This window comes from Aethalodelphis obliquidens, unplaced genomic scaffold (genome assembly GCF_003676395.1).
Source record: "Aethalodelphis obliquidens isolate GAN/ISIS:26980383/991018 unplaced genomic scaffold, ASM367639v1 scaffold16, whole genome shotgun sequence".
NCBI lineage: Eukaryota > Metazoa > Chordata > Mammalia > Artiodactyla > Delphinidae > Aethalodelphis > Aethalodelphis obliquidens.
Window position 1 is genome coordinate 25,898,109 of NW_020837960.1, and position 17,225 is coordinate 25,915,333.

Genomic DNA, 17,225 nt, shown 5'->3' on the forward strand with positions numbered 1-17,225 from the left:
ACATTTGGTGGTATATATAAATCCATGCCACTCTGTCACTTCGTCCCAGCTTACCCTTCCCCCTCCCCGTGTCCTCAAGTCCATTCTCTACATCTGCGTCTTTATTCCTGTCCTGCCCCTAGGTTCTTCAGAACCATTTTTTTTTAGATTCCATATATGTGTTAGCATATGGTATTTGTCTCTTTCTGACTTACTTCACTCTGTATGACAGTCTCTAGGTCCATCCACCTCTCTAAAAAGAACTCAATTTCATTTCTTTTTATGGCTGAGTAATATTCCATTGCATATATGTGCCACATCTTCTTTATGCATTCATCTGTTGGTGGACACTTAGATTGCTTCCACGTCCTGGTTATTGTAAATAGAGCTGCAATGAACACTGTGGTACAAGACTCTTTTTGAATTATGGTTTTCTCTGGATACATGCCCAATAGTGGGACCACTGGGTCATATGGTAGTTCTATTTGTAGTTTTTTAAGGAACCTCCATAATGTTCTCCATAGTGGCTGTATCAATTTACATTCCCACCAACAGTGCAAGAGGGTTCCCTTTTCTCCACACCTTCTCCAGCATTTATTGTTTGTAGATTTTTTGATGATGGCCATTCTGACCGGTGTGAGGTGATACCTCATTGTAGTTTTGATCTGCATTTCTCTAATGATTAGTGATGTTGAGCATCCTTTTCATGTATTTCTTGGCAATCTGTATATCTTCTTTGGAGAAACGTCTGTTTAGGTCTTCTGCCCTTTTTTTTTTTTTTTTTTGTGGTACGCGGGCCTCTCACTGCTGTGGCCTCTCCCGTTGCGGAGCACAGGCTCTGGACGCGCAGGCTCAGCGGCCATGGCTCACGGGCCCAGCTGCTCCGCGGCATGTGGGATCTTCCCGGACCGGGACACGAACCCGTGTCCCCCGCATTGGCAGGCGGACTCTCAACCACTGCGCCACCAGGGAAGCCCTCTGCCCATTTTTGAACTGGGTTCTTTGTTTTTTTGATATTGAGCTGCCTGAGCTGCTTGTAAAGTTTGGAGATTAATCCTTTGTCAGTTGCTTCATTTGCAAGTATTTTCTCCCATTCTGAGGGTTGTCTATTGGTCTTGTTTATGGTTCCCTTTGCTGTGCAAAAGCTTTTAAGTTTCATTAGGTCTCATTTGGTTATTTTTATTTCCATTTCTCTAGGACGTGGGTCAAAAAGGATCTTGCCGTGATTTATGTTATAGAGTGTTCTGCCTATGTTTTCCTCTAAGAGTTTTATAGTGTCTGGCCTTACATTTAGGTCTTCAATCGATTTTATTTTTGTGTATGGTGTTAGGAAGTGTTCTAATTTCACTCTTTTACATGTAGCTGTCTAGTTTTCCGAGCACCACTTATTGAAGAGGCTGTCTTTTCTCCACTGTACGTTCCTGCCACCTTTGTCAAAGATAAGGTGACCATATATGCGTGGCTTTATCTCTGGGCTTTCTATCCTGTTCCATTGATCTATATTTCTGTTTTTGTGCCAGTACCATACTGCCTTGATTACTGTAGCTTTGTAGTATAGTCTGAAGTCCAGGAGCCTGATTCCTCCATCTCCATTTTTCTTTCTCAAGATCACTTTGGCTATTCGGGGTCTTTTGTGTTCCCATACAAATTGTGAAATTTTTTGTTCTACTTCTGTGAAAAATGCCATTGGTAGTTTGATAGGGATTGCAATGAATGTGTAGACTGCTTTGGGTAGTATAGGCATTTTCAGAATGTTGATTCTTCCTATCTAAGAACATGGTATATTTCTCTATCTGTTTCTATCATCTTTAATTTCTTTCATCAGTGTCTTATAGTTTTCTGCAAGCAGGTCTTTTGTCTCCTTAGATAGGTTTATTCCTAGGTATTTTATTCTTTTTGTTGCAATGGTAAATGGGAGTGTTTCCTTAATTTCTCTTTCAGATTTTTCATCATTAGTGTATAGGAATGCAAGAGATTTCTGTGCATTAATTTTGTAGCCTGCAACTTTACCAGATTCATTGATTAGCTCTAGTAGTTCTCTGGTAGCATCATTAGAATTCTCTATGTACAGTATCATGTCATCTGCAAACAGTGACAGTTTTACTTCTTCTTTTCTGATTTGGATTCCTTTTATTTCTTTTTCTCCTCTGATTGCTGTGGCTAAAACTTCCAAAACTATGTTGAATAATAGTGTTGAGAGTGGGCAACCTTGTCTTGTTCCTGATCTTAGTGGAAATGGTTTCAGTTTTGCACCATTGAGGACAATGTTGTCTGTGGCTTTGTCATATATGGCCTTTATTATGTTGAAGTAAGTTCCCTCTATGCCTACTTTCTGAAGGGGTTTTATCATAAATGGGTGTTGAATTTTGTCGAAAGCTTCTTCTTCACCTATTGAGATGATCATATGGTTTTTATCCTTTAATTTGTTACCTTGGTGTATTACATTGATTGATTTGTATATATTGAAGAATCCTTGCATTCCTGGGAAAAACTGCACTTGATCATGGTGTATGATCCTTTTAATGTGCTGATGGATTCTCTTTGCTAGTATTTTGTTAAGGATTTTTACATCTATGTTCATCAGTGATAATGGCCTGTAGTTTTCTTTCTTTACGATATCTTTGTGTGTTTTTGGTATCATGGTGATGGTGGCCTCATAGAATTAGTTTGGGAGTGTTCCCCCCTCTGCTATATTTTGGAAGAGTTTGAGAAGGATAGGTGTTAGCTGTTCAGTAAATGTTTGATAGAATTCGCCTGTGAAGCCATCTGGTCCTGGGCTTTTGTTTGTTGGAAGATTTTTAATCACAGTGTCAATTTCAGTGCTTGGATTGGTCTGTTCATATTTTCTATTTCTTCCTGATTCAGTCTCAGAAGGTTGTGCTTTTCTAAGAATTTGTCCATTTCGTCCAGGTTGTCTATTTCATTGGCATACAGTTGCTTGTAGTAATCTCCCATGATCCTTTGTATTTCTGCAGTGTCAGTTGTTACTTCTCCTTTTACATTTCTAATTCTATTGATTTGAGTCTTCTCCCTTTTTTTCTTGATGAGTCTGGCTAATGGTTTATCAGTTTTGTTTATCTTCTCAAAGAACCAGCTTTTAGTTTTACTGATCTTTGCTATCCTTTCCTTCGTTTACTTCTGATCTGATATTTATGATTTCTTTCCTGCTGCTAACTTTGGGGGTTTTTTGTTCTTTCTCTAATTGCTTTATGTGTAAGGTTAGGTTGTTTATTTGAGATGTTTCTTGTTTCTTGAGGTAGGATTGTATTGCTAAAAACTTCCCTCTTAGAACTGCTTTTGCTGCATCCCATAGGTTTTGGGTCATTGTGTTTTCATTGTCATTTGTTTCTAGGTATGTTATGATTTCCTCTTTGATTTCCTCAGTGATCTCTTGGTTATTTAGTAGTGTACTGTTTAGGCTCAATGTGTTTGTATTTTTTACAGATTTTTTTCCTGTAATTGATATCTAGTCTCATAGCATTGTGGTCAGAAAAGATATTTGATATGGTTTCCATTTTCTTAAATTTACCAAAGTTTGATTTGTGACCCAAGATATGATCTATGCTGGAGAATGTTCCATTAGCACTTGTGAAGAAAGTGTATTCTGTTGTTTTTTTGGATGGAATGTCCTATAAATATCAATTAAGTCCATCTTGTTTAGTGCATCATTTAAAGCTTGTGTTTCCTTATTTATTTTCAGTTTGGGTGATCTGTACATTGGTGAAAGTGGGGTGTCAAAGTCCACTATTATGATTGTGTTACTGTTGATTTCCCCTTTTATGGCTGTTAACATTTGCCTTATGTATTGAGGTGCTCCTATGTTGGGTTCATAAATATTTACAATTGTTATATCTTCTTCTTGGATTGGTCCCTTGATCATTATGTAGTGTCCTTCTGTGTCTCTTGTAATAGTCTTTATTTTAAAGTCTATTTTGTCTGATATGAGAATTGCTACTCCAGCTTTCTTCTGACTTCCACTTGCATGGAATATCTTTTTCCATCCCCTCACTTTCAGTCTGTATGTGTCCCTAGGTCTGAAGTGGGTCTTTGTAGACAGCATATATATAGGTCTCGTTTTTGTTTCCATTCAGCCAGTCTATGTCTTTTGGCTGGAGCATTTAATCCATTCACGTTTAAGGTATTTATTGATATGTATGTGCCCATTACCATTTTCTTAATTGTTTTGGGTTTATTATTAATCTTTATTATTTATTATTATTATAGGTCTTTTCCTTCTCTTGTGTTTCCTGTTTAGAGAAGTTCTTTTAGCATTTGTTGTAAAGCTGGTTTGGTGGTGCTGAATTCTCTTACCTTTTGCTTGTCTATAAAGGTTTTTATTTCTCCATCGAATCTAAATGAGATTTTCAGATTTTTGTGAAATCTGAAAATTTTTTCAGGTTTTTCCCTCTCATCATGTAAAATATGTCCTAACACTCCCTTCTGGCTTGCAGAGTTTCTGCTGAAAGATCAGCTGTTAACCTTATGGGGATTCCCTTTTATGTTATTTGTTGTTTTTCCCTTGCTGCTTTTAATATTTTTACTTTGTACTTAATTTTTGATAGTTTGATTAATATGTGTCTTGGCGTGTTTCTCCTTGGATTTATCCTGTATGGGACTCTCTTTGTTTCCTGGACTTGATAGACTATTTCCTTTCGCATATTAGGGAAGTTTTCAACTCTAATTTCTTCAAATATTGTCTCAGTTCCTTTCTTTTCCTCTTCTTCTTATGGGACCCGTAAAATTCGAATGTTAGTGCATTTAATTTTGTCCCAGAGGTCTCAAAGACTGTTCTCGATTCTTTTCATTCTTTTGTCTTTATTCTGCTCTGCAGTAGTTATTTCCACTATTTTATCTTCCAGGTCACTTATTTGTTCTTCTGCCTCAGTTATTCTGCTATAGATTCATTCTAGAGAATTTTTAATTTCATTTATTGTGTTGTTCATCATTGTTTGTTTGCTCTTTAGTTCTTCTAGGTCCCTGTTAAACGTTTCTTTTATTTTCTCCATTCTGTTTCCAAGATTTTGCATCATTACTATCATTTGTCTGAATTCTTTTCCAGGTAGACTGCCGATTTCCTCTTCATTTGTTTGGTCCGGTGGGTTTTTACCTTGCTCCTTCATCTGCTGTGTGTTTCTCTGTCTTCTCATTTTGCTTCACTTACTGTGTTTGGGGTATCCTTTTCGCAGGCTGCAGGTTTGTAGTTCCCAACGTTTTTGATGTTTGCCTCCAGTGGGTAATGCTGATTCAGTGGGTTGTGTAGGCTTCCTGGTGGAGGGGACTGGTGCCTGTGTTCTGGTGGATGAGGCTGGATCTTGTCTTTCTTGTGGGCAGGACCGTGTCCCGTGGTGTGTTTTGGGGTGTCTGTGACCTTATTATGATTTTAGGCAGCCTCTCTGCTAATGGGTGGGGTTGGTTCCTGTCTTGCTAGTTGTTTGGCATAGGGTGTCCAGCACTGTAGCTTGCTGGTCGTTGAGTGGAGCTGGGTCTTATCGTTGAGATGGAAATCTCTGGGAGAGCATTTGCTCTTTGATGTTACGTGGAGCTGGGAGGTCTCTGGTGGACCAATGTCCTGAACTCGCCTCTCCCACCTCTGAGGCACAGGCTTGATACCCTGCCGGAGCACTGAGACCCTGTCAGCCACACAGCTCAGAAGAAAAGGGAGAAAAAAGGAAAGAAGGAAAGAAAAAAATAAAATAAAATAAAGTTCTTAAAAAATACTTATTAAACATGAAAAAGTTAAAAAGTCATAAAAAAAGAAAAAAAGAGAAAAAGAATAGAGCAACCAAACCAAAAAACAAATCCACCAATGATAACAAGCGCTAAAAACTGTACTAAAAAAAAACAAACAGACAGACAGAACCCTAGGACAAATGGTAAAAGGAAAGCTATACAGACAAAATCACACAAAGAAGCATACACATACACCCTCACAGAAAGAGAACAAGAAAAAAAATATACATATCTATATATTAAGAAAAAAGGAAGAGAGCAACCAAATCAATAAACAAATCTACCAATGATAATAAGCTCTAAATACTAAAGTAAGATAAACATAAAACCAGAAACAAAGTAGGTGCAGAAAGCAAACCCCAAGTCTACAGTTGCTCCGAAAGTCCACCACCTCAATTTCGGGATAATTCATTGTCTAGTCAGGTATTCCAGAGATGCAGGGTATATCAAGTTGACTGTGGAGATTTAATCCACTGCTCCTGAGGCTGCTGGGAGAGATTTCCCTTTCACTTCTTTTTTCGCACAGCTCCTGGGGTTCAGCTTTGGATTTGGCCCCCTCTCTGCACGTAGGTCGCCTGAGGGCATCTGTTTCCTGCCCAGACTGGACGGGGTTAAAGAAGCAGCTGATTCGGGGGCTCTGGCTCACTCAGGCTGGGGGGAGGGAGGGGTACGGAATGCAGGGTGAACCCGCAGCGACAAGGCCAGTGTGATGTTGCACCAGCTTGAGGCACCGTGTGTTCTCCTAGGTAAGTTGTCCCTGGATCCCGGGACACTGGCAGTGGCGGGCTGCACAGGCTCCCGGGAGGGGAGGTGTGGATAGTGACCTGTGCTTGCACATACTGATTCTTGGTGGCTGCAGCAGCAGCCTTAGCGTCTCATGCCTGTCTCTGGGGTCTGCGCTGATAGCTGCAGCTTGCGCCCGTCTCTGGAGCTCATTTAGGTGGTGCTCTGAATCCCCTCTTCTCACGCATCCCGAAACAATGGTCTCTTGCCTCTTAGGCAGGTCCAGACTTTTTCCCGGACTCCCGCCCGATTAGCTATGTTTCACTAGCCCCCTTCAGCCTGTGTTCACGCCGCCAACCCCAGTCCTCTCCCTGGGGTCTGATCTCCGAAGGCTGAACCTCAGCTCCCAGCCCCGCCCGCCCCGGCGGTTGAGCAGACAAGCCTCTCAGGCTAGTGAGTGCTGGTTGGCACTGATCCTTTGTGCGGGAATCTCTCCACTTTGCTCTCCGCACCCCTGTTGCTGCATTCTCCTCCGCGGCTCCAAAGCTTCCCCACTCCGCCATCTGCAGTCTCTGCCTGTGAAGGGGCTTCCTCGTGTGTGGAAACCTTTCCTCCTTCACAGCTCCCTCCCAGAGGTACAGGTCCCATCCCTATTCTTTTGTCTCTGTTTTTTCTTTTTTCTTTTGCTCTACCCAGGTACATGGGGAGTTTCTTGCCTTTTGGGAGGTCTGAGGTCTTCTGCCAGCGTTCAGTAGGTGTTCTGTAGGAGTTGTCCACCGTGTAGATGTATTTCTGATGTATTTGTGGGGAGGAAGGTGATCTCCACGTCTTACTCCTCTGCCATCTTGAAGGTCTCCCTATCTCTTTGTTTTTTAGAAATGTAGCCATGAGCCATTTTCCACTCAGGGATCTGCTTTAAAGTCTAGCATGAAAACTATTTCTAGCCCTATTTGGGGGGGCGGGGCATCTTAAGACAGTTGAAAAGGAGAAAGTAAAGAATCACCTTAGAAAAAGTTTAAGGTATTGTGAAAATACAAATGAAATGTTAACATTTACATTTAAACCTGTACCTTTTATGGTTTTGAATGTCTTGTTTTGGTCCTGACCCTGTCTTATGATCTCTGGATTATAAACATAGTTTTCCTTTGAAGGCCTTTCATTTCCTTACTATTTTAGAGGAAACAACAATATGGCAGCAGTTTTTTTTTTTTTTTTTTTGCGGCACGCGGGCCTCTCACTGTTGTGGCCTCTCCCGTTGCGGAGCACAGGCTCCGGACGCGCAGGCTCAGCGGCCATGGCTCGCGGACCCAGCCGCTCCGCGGCATGTGGGATCTTCCCGGACCAGGGCACGAACCCGCGTCCCCTGCATCGGCAGGCGGACTCTCATCCACTGCGCCACCAGGGAAGCCCTATGGCAGCAGTTTTCAAAGCATTTCTTACATCTTCTACATTGTAAACTGAAAACTGCTTTAATATGTTCAGAGAGTGTGCGGTAAGGAGGTTAAAGGTTATGGATAATCTGGCAATTTGTTAGGTAAGGACCAGATCTGTAGACAAGATGGTTAATGTCATTAACTTTGGTCAATTTCAATTCTGCTATCATTTTGGTTGAAAAATCTAAAGCTACATGCTCTCCATATCATTTAAATGAAGTGACTGGCAAGCTGCAGGATAATACACATTGTATAACTCCATTTTTGTAAAAAAGAAAATGTATATATGTATTTGTGCTGACATTGGGAAAGGTCTGGAAGAAATCACCCTGAACCAAGGAATGGATGCAGATTTCAAGTGGAGCTCTGTGGAGGAGGCTTTCATTTTAACTTGCCATACTGCTAAATATGTATTTAAAATAATTCTGTATTTTTAACTTTATTTTATCACGTTTTGTCTCACTGTAGTTTGTTTTTGACATACTACTATTGTAATAAAAATACACACCCATAACATGAACTTCCCTATATAGGTAACAACGTTCCAACTAACTGTGATATTTGGAATTGGACGCACTGAGTGACAAAGAAAATTTTCCTAATTATATGTTTAGAAATGTATGCCACTGGTGCCAAATATAATTTAATTCATAGCTCAACAACAAAGTCCAAACTGTCTTAAAATATAATCATAACCTAACCTGCGTTCCTGCCATAATTAATCACAAGCAGCAAAATCAAAGTGCGTTTCTAATGAGGAACTCTAATTACAAATCTAGATCTTGGATTTTGGCTAAGAACATCTGATTTCTACATTCTAAGCTACAAATGCATTCTGAAAATCCAGTATTTCTATGACACAGTTACATAGAGAATATTAAGCAGGTTTAACTCTCACTGTTCAGGAACGCTCACTAGAAACAAGTAAACTTGAGATTCATAAAGATGGAATGTCTCTAAACTGGTGATGACGCTGTATCACATGGGCTTAAGAGCAAAACATTACTTCTGAAAATGTGGACCAGTAAAAGTGTCTTGGGCCCATTTTCTAACTTACTGGCCTAATGATACTTGAAATATTATCAAAACAGATCAATCTCAGGTTTGACTTTATTTTTACAGTTAGTCAAATATTATCAAACGATGTTTTTACTATCCCTAACACTTCTTAGAACCCGGACTCTAATAACATGAGAACAAAAACAGAATAAAGGGGAAGAACCTCTGCTGGTGTCTTTTGGTTCATTAATCCTTCATTGAAAACTTAGTCCTCACTATACTCACGTGATCATGTCTTCGGGTTCTTTGTTTAACATCTGGACGTTAGTTAGCATCATACACCTTCCTACTTCTTTATCAAGGTGCCTTAAAATGTTGTCCACAGCTTTTCGTACTTGAGAGTAATATAATGACATGCCTGAAAAATACGCATGACAGTTACATCTTTGACTAAATCTATCAAAGAGTGAAATCCCATTTTATTCATCCTCTGTGATACATTTTTACTGAAGACCTTCCGTGGGTCAGTGAATTCTCTGAGCAGAGTCTAATTTAATCTCTTATCTGCAGGAATCTTAGCATAGTACCCACATGTAGTGGGTGTTCCCGAAAGAATCATTTAAATTTAACACGTAGGAATTCTAATACTTCAAAGGGAAATATTTTCCAGAAGAGTAAAAATAAACAAGGACACAAAGTTCCACACTAGAATTTTTAGTTTTCTGGTTAGTAAAACAAATTCAGCATAATGAGTGGTTATGTGAATAAAAGATAATTCTCATTTGGGGTTAGAATTTTAATAACTTTATATTATTCTCTGAAATATATGTGTGGGTTTTCTTAGTAAAGGCAACAAATGATTTCATATCGTAATTTTTTAAATGAAGAAAAATTTACCTCAGGTATATCATTTTTACCGCTCTCATTAATACAGTGGAAGAAAATGTACAGAATATGTATTTCATATTGATATTTTTGAACTCATTTAAGCATTGCATAACTAAAGATAAATATTTTAAAGGAAAAAGTTTCCTCATATGTTTCCTCTAGGTCTTTGGAATCCAGGAACTAAATTAACAAGTTTGCAGTAGGTTTCTAAATTCAGGAACTCGGTAAAAGAGAAACAAATGCAAAAGATCATCTCTTTGGGTTAAGATAGTTAAAGAGAAAATAATCTCACGTAGGCTAAACCCACAATATACCCTGGCATGTATGGGACTTGGCATGTTTAAAACACAGATTAAACTAATTTTACTGGAAAAAAAACAGAAGAAAAGGAACTATAAAAATGAATGAGGGAATGAATAAATGAATGAATATATTTATATGTTTGCTTTATAAACAGGATTATCTACCAAAGCACACAGATGTCTTAGAAATTTACTGTAAACTGCAAATTATCAATATTAGAAGTTTGAAAAGACCACAGATAAAAATCTAACATTTAAACGGCAAAATGTTTACCAGGAAGTTCCAAAGAGTTTAAGGGCAGTAAAACAAACCACAGCATGAATCAAAACAATTAATGTTGACATGTCTCATCAGCTACTTTTATGAAGATTTTAAAAATATATCTCACTAAGGGTAAGTGTCTATTGGTCATTTTAAAGGCTTAATAAGGCCCAGTGCAAACATATCTTTGAAACCCACCTATCATTTTGGCTTCCTCTTCAGTTAGTGTTTTACTCAGATATGTCTTCTTCACCCTCAGTGTGTTTCCTGAAGGGAGAACGGCACCGGTAACTGGCATGGGAGGTTCCCCATCTTTCTGCTGCAAGCTGTCAGCTATGACCAAGAACGCCCGTAAACCAATGTTCATCCTCTGTAAGAGACAATATGTTCATGGTAAAGAGAAAGACCCAATTATTGTTGTGAAATTAAGCCATCAGTCTTTCAAAAGAAGTTAAGCATGGTTTGCCTTCTAGATTAGTGTGGGAAAATCATTTAAAAGGGTTTAGGCCAAACCTAAGAAAATGAAATTAAGTTTCTGACACTCTTTGTTGCTGCATCACAAGAAAACAACTGGGAAGATTTTCACCAAACTTGGAGGGTATGTTTGAGATGGTCAGATTCATTCTGTTTGGGGGATCCTGGGTGCACCTCCAAGGGATAGGCAGTCACCCTTTGGAGCAGCTGCAACTAAGGTAAACTGAGGTCAACAAAAATCTCTTTGTCTCCTGGGAGGAGACATGTGTTAACTCACAAAGACTGAATGAAAACAAACGGGAGTTCCAAATGTGAATCATAAAAATGTAAGTCGTCTGCTCTGAATTGCAGGTTGTTGACTTTTGATTCACAAAGGCTGGCAAGTTTGAAAATAAATTTAAAGAATTCGAAGCCACAGAACCTGTTACTTATAAAAACACATAAACTCATAAGAAGAAATGTCATTCTGGGCCAGATCATTATCTTCCCCAGGCTCAGATAAGGCATAATATTGGCTCTGAAAGATGACTCAGTAAGATAGTTGCTCCCAGCAGCAATAATCTTAAAAGGTCACAAGGTACTAAAACATCTGTAGTTCCTTAAACAGCCATGTGTAAACACTTACACTCATATTTTCAAACCACATCAAGGAATAAGTTCCCTAAGTAGACCGCTACCTAATGCAGAAAATAATTACCGTTACTAACAATGATAATCTAATTACAATTTATTGAGTTCTTAAAATATATCCAGAACTGCTCATTAACTCTCATCTTTAAGATAGCCATGCAAGGAAGGTATGATTATTCCCATTTTTCAGGTGAGGAAACAGAGGGCCACATAACTAGTAGGTGGGAAGCTATACATTCAAGTTGGGTTTGCCCGAATCACCTATTCTGTAGTACATGATTATATCTTAGAACATGAAGTAATATCGACCTCTAAACTATTTATTCAAGCTTCAAGGAGTAGGGGTATTTCAACCAGGGTGTGGTAAACATTCCTCTGGCCCATTCATACCCAATCCAATGTGTATTTTATGATTTTATGGTTTTCAGTAATATTCTTTCTCCATTTTCTAAAATGAAAGAGTATTCATTTAAAAAAGTTTAAATGTATATTAAAGTCCATTAGTTTCCTCACTTATTTCAGTAGTTCTTTCATGAAATGTTTTCTAGATTTGTGGATATTTTTCAAGACACAGCATTGTTTTGGGTGAGGAAATACAGCATTTAATTCAGGAGATGCAGTATCAGTAGGATGACTGTGAATTGACTTAAATGATCAAGCTTCAATTATTTGCAAATGGATTATCCAATTTATGAGCCATCCTTGCCAGTTCTCTTAGTTTTCCTTTTCTCTGAATAATTCTAAGGGCAGAAGTAAGTTGGGATAGTTTGGGAAATATAGTTTTAACTTAATTTCAAAAACAATTTCTTCTTATGTTTTATATAGCTCTGCATCATACCTCTCCTTCTATTATCTGTCTGGTCTTGAGAAATTACTTAACTTTTCCAAGTCCAAGTCTCAGCTTCCTTTCTGTAGAATGAGAATAATAATACCTATTGATCATATAGGGCTATGGTGAGGATTAATACCTGAAAAGTTCCCGCTGGTAAATATATATTGTAGGCTAGAATCTCCACTGTTTTCTACTGAAGTCAAGTTTACTGAGATATAATTCTCATATAGTAAAATACACTCCTTTTAGTTGTACAGTCCTTTGAATTTTGAGAAACATATATAGTCAGGTAACTATCATCACAGTCAAGATATAAAATATTTCCATCATCCCCAAAAGTTCCTTTGTGCCTCTTTACAGTCAGTCAGTCCTCTCCTCCAACCTCAGCACCTGACAATCAGTGTCTAATTTCCGCCTATAATTTTGCATTTTCCAGAACGTGATATAAGTGGAAGCAAACAGACACAACCTTTCGTGTCTTGCTTCTTTCACTGAGCTTAATGCTTTTGAGGTGTTGCTGCAGTATCAGTAGTTTGTTCCTTTTTATGGCTGAATAGTATTCCATTGTGCTGGTGATTCACAAGTTGTTTCAACATTCACCAGCTGTTTGAACATGAGTTGCTTTCCTGCTTTTAGTGATCATGAATAAAGGTGCTATAAATGTTGATACAAATCTCTGTGGACAAATGTTTTAATTTCTCTTGGATAAACACCTTGGGGTAGAACTGCTGGATCATATGCCAAGTGTATGTTTAACCTTATAAGAAATGGTTGTACCATTTTGCATTCTCACTAAAACATCAATAGTATAAAGTTCCAATTGCTCTGTATCCTTCTCAGCACATCTCACTATGGTTTTAACTTGCATTTCCCTAATGACTAAGGATGTTGAACATCTTTTCATAGGTTTATTGGTCATTTGTATCTCTTCTTTGGTAAAGAGGCTCTTCATTTTGTCCATTTAAAAAATTGGGTTATTGAGTTGGGAGTTCTTTATATATTCTGGATAGAAGCGTTTGTCAATACGTGTTTTACAAATATTTTCGCCCAGTCTGTGGCGCTACATTTTATTAACTTTTAAAGCGCATACTTTTGTATTTTATCAACTTTTTCTTTTGTAATTTATGCTTTTTGTATCTTATCTAAGAAATTTTTGCCTACCCAAAGGTTGCAAAGATTTTTATCTTCTGTTTTCTTCTGGAAGGTTTATGATGTCGGATTTCACATTTAGGCTTATGATTCATTTTGAGTTAATTTTTCCTGACAGGGCAAATTATGGGTTGAAGTTGATTATTTTGCAAGTGGATTTCCAACTGTTTAGTACCATTTATTAGAAAAACTATCCTGGGAATTCCCTAGTGGTGCAGTGGTTAGGACTCTGCGCTTTCACTGCCAGGGGCCAGGGTTCAATCCCAGGTTGGGGAACTAAGATCCCGTACGTCACACGGCGCAGCCAAAAAAAAAAAAAAAAGACTATCCTTCATCCATTGAAAAGCATGGAACCACTGTTCCCAAGCAAGAGAAGACTCTTTAGTACTTGGGCCATGGGCCTCCTTCCAGCCAAAATGCCCCGAATTTGCACTGGCTTTGTCCCCCTCCCATTGGCCCACTGACCCTGGCTGTAGCCATTCCAGAAGCCTGTGATGTCACTAAACACCAGACAGAAACTCCCATTTTAGGGCTTGTTGGGCTGTCCCTACATACATGGCAACCTTAGCGCCAAGGAGAGAATTCAGGGTGTGGTGGGAAGAAGCATGAGGGCGCAAGGAGACCTGGGTTCCCCTTGCTGCTAACCAGCTGCCTATTCTGAGCCTCTGGGCTCTGGGTCTCCTTCCTCACTGACAGAATGAAGGAGCCAGACAATATCATAGTGATGACAGGAACAACATTTAAAAATTTTTTTCTGATGCGCAATTTCTTTCTTTTTCTGCTTATGAATTTGTAATATCACGATGATTCTGTGAGGTGATCTAGAAAAGTAGTTTGTCCCTTTTACTAGTAAAAAAGCTGAAGTTCAGAGAGGTCAATGTCTTACAGCTAGTGGTTAGGACTCTGCACTCTGTTGGTGGGAATTCCCACCAACAGTCTTTTTAGAAGTTTAAAATTGCACGTGCTTTTCATTTGCCTAAGCCGCCCCCCTCCCCCGCACATGAGGTACATCATACCCATTATACACTCATTTCCATGATCTGCCTGGCCCTTGAATTGTGATGCTGTCACAGAATCAAAGATGCATACATTACTTATTTAATTTCACTAGATTTTAGTATTTTATCATTGCATCTATTTATTCTTCTCTGTTTCATCACTTTCAATACTGCTCAACTTGCTAATCTGCATCAAAATAGTTACAAGTACTGACTTTCTAAAATGAACAACCAGACATACAGAGACAGATTACCTTTCGGGGCAAGGTTCACTCCCTTCTACAAGAACAGAATGTGGTAGGACGTCAACTTTTCATCATTCTAAGTCTATTCACCCAAAAATCTTACTTCTCTACTATTTTAGTCAAATAACACGGACAGAAACAAACAGAAGACTTTTTTGGAGAAGACGGCCTTCACCCCATCCCCCAAGGTTGCAAAGCAAAGGGAGGTTTCTGTCGACAAACGCAAAAGGGTCATTCTTACCTCTGGATTGAGACTGAAAGCTTTTGCTGGTTTTCCCACACAAAGAAAATCAAAAATGATTTCTTTCATTGCAAAATCTAAACGTTCCTGTAGTGAAAAAGGGAAATCAAAACAAAGCGTTAATTCAACATGAAAATGTCTGTTTTTGTCATATGCACCAAACAGGTGGCTTCCGAAAGAAGAGGGGCATCGCTTAGTTGCATCACAGAGAATCCCTGAAGGAAAACCATGTCCATCCGAACCTTCGGTGGAGCTGCTCCTGTTTCCATGTGGCATGTGGAGATGCTTTATATAATATAGGTAATTAGGCCCTAAAGCACAGAATGACAAATAACTAAAAACCAAAAAATGAAAAACCAAAACGCTCTCAGTATCTGGGCTTCTACACAGTGCAAACTCTTCCTGCTTGTCCTGCCAATGCTGACACCTTCCTGAAACTCAGTTTAAAACATATTTGTAAAAATACCACTGCAAAATGACCATTTTCTTCTCTTCTCTAACATTTCCAATCCCTTGGCTCATATTACAACAGACAATCCTGCAAGTGAAATGAATAATCAACAGATAAGAACTATTAAGGTTACTTAAATGAGAACGTTTACGACAGATTCTAATAATCTGAGACAGTGACTACTAAGATATGTCACGTTGATTTTATACAATATATTCCAGAATCATCAAAGCACATTCTCAGCCACATGATAACTACATGTAGAAAAGTTCTGTGAATTCATCCACCTGCAGAGCAAGTACTGTCCTTTCCCTAAGGACAAATATCACAGAGACACTTCCTTGCACTAAAAACACAGAGAGATAGTATATATTAAATGGTCTGTGAAGTAGCCATTGAACCTTATGTCTTTATAGCAATGTCAATTACACTTCAACAGTACTTTCATGCCTATTATTTCCCTTTATCCACACAGCGTTCTGAGGGATACTGGGTAAGCACTTTCATCCACATTTTATAGATAAAGACACTGAGAATAAAGATGTTCTATGACTTCTTTAGGGTATGGAGCTGGCTCACGGCAGAGGCTGGACTGGAATAACCAGCTTTTCATGCTTCTCTATAAATCACAAGGAAGCCAGAGTTGGGATAAAAACCATTTACACACAAAGTGTTTTAAAAACTAGGGCTTCCCTGGTGGCGCAGTGGTTGGGAGTCCGCCTGCCGACGCAGGGGACACGGGTTCGTGCCCTGGTCCGGGAGGATCCCACATGCCGCGGAGCGGCTGGGCCCGTGAGCCATGGCCGCTGAGCCTGCGCGTCCGGAGCCTGTGCTCCGCAACGGGAGAGGCCACAGCAGTGAGAGGCCCACGTACCGCAAAGAAAAACAACAACAACAACTTTTTAAAGTCTCGGGTCTAAATAGTAAACACTAAATGTTTAATATCACTGGACCCAGTTCTTAAGTAAAATAGTATGTATGAAGTGCTCAGAACAGTTCTTGGCAAAGAATGAGCGCCGGATAAAAGCTAATATTCCTGTTACATTCTTCTTTTTCACAGGGTGAAAGAGCATTATGATTTATTTACTCCTCCAGGTTCACTAAATTATCGTCTTCTTATTTCCTCCAAACATCAGACTCAATTTCCTCCTGACTTGAAGCATCTAGAGCAGAGAAGCAGGAACAAACAGCGCCTAGGAGTCAAGAGACCCTCTTACGAATAGGCTCTGTGACCTCAGATCAGTCACTTAAACCCTGCCTCTCAGTTCTTTCATTGGTCAAATGCTGAAGACACTTGGCACACCATGTCACAATTTGTTTTGAAGCAAAAAAAAAAAAAAAAGCTGTGTGTGAAAACACTTGCAAAACCATCCTGAAAAGTCTGCACACGTGAGATTATTTTAGACTCTTCATCTGTTAGTACTTCATAAGAAGGAGGTGGCTACTTAGAGGCAATTAGAAGACTCTCACTGCCAGACGCATCTCCATTACCTGGGCAATGAACTGGATGATTTTCACAAAGATGTTCAGAGGCATGTCCCTCGGCACCACACCACGGGACCCTTTGGGGAAAAGTGTTGTGATGATGGTTATAAGACGGCTGAAAGATAAGGGAAAAAAAGAGAAAACAAGCAAGATTGGCTGAGCTCCTGTACATTAAGGGAAAATGGCAGGTGCTTCATCTTATCTAAGTATCAGAGAGAATTCAGAGAAAGAAAACAAACCACTTCATCTCTTTTCCATTAGCATAATTACTCTCTGAAAAGGTTTTCTGGAAAACTAAGGGCAGCTGGAAAATTATAGCCACTTCCTTTGTTAAAGTGGTGAATGTAGTCCTGACACAGAACTTGGCAATCTTGGTAGAGGCTGGAGTTTCTGTAATGGCTGTT

General features: G+C 39.2%; 1 protein-coding gene across 5 annotated transcripts in view; it reads right to left on the reverse strand.

Moving 5' to 3' along the window:
* FRY (FRY microtubule binding protein) overlaps positions 1 to 17,225 on the reverse strand; it is a 425,952-nt gene that overhangs the window by 124,460 nt on the left and 284,267 nt on the right. For all 5 annotated transcript variants that reach the window (XM_027116557.1, XM_027116555.1, XM_027116558.1 and 2 more), the window contains 4 exons: positions 16,828 to 16,936; positions 14,886 to 14,972; positions 10,515 to 10,686; positions 9,150 to 9,282 (listed from right to left, as the gene is read on the reverse strand). In XM_027116557.1, the coding sequence (XP_026972358.1) occupies positions 9,150 to 9,282; positions 10,515 to 10,686; positions 14,886 to 14,972; positions 16,828 to 16,936 (501 nt within the window). The remainder of the gene's footprint in view (positions 1 to 9,149; positions 9,283 to 10,514; positions 10,687 to 14,885; positions 14,973 to 16,827; positions 16,937 to 17,225) is intronic.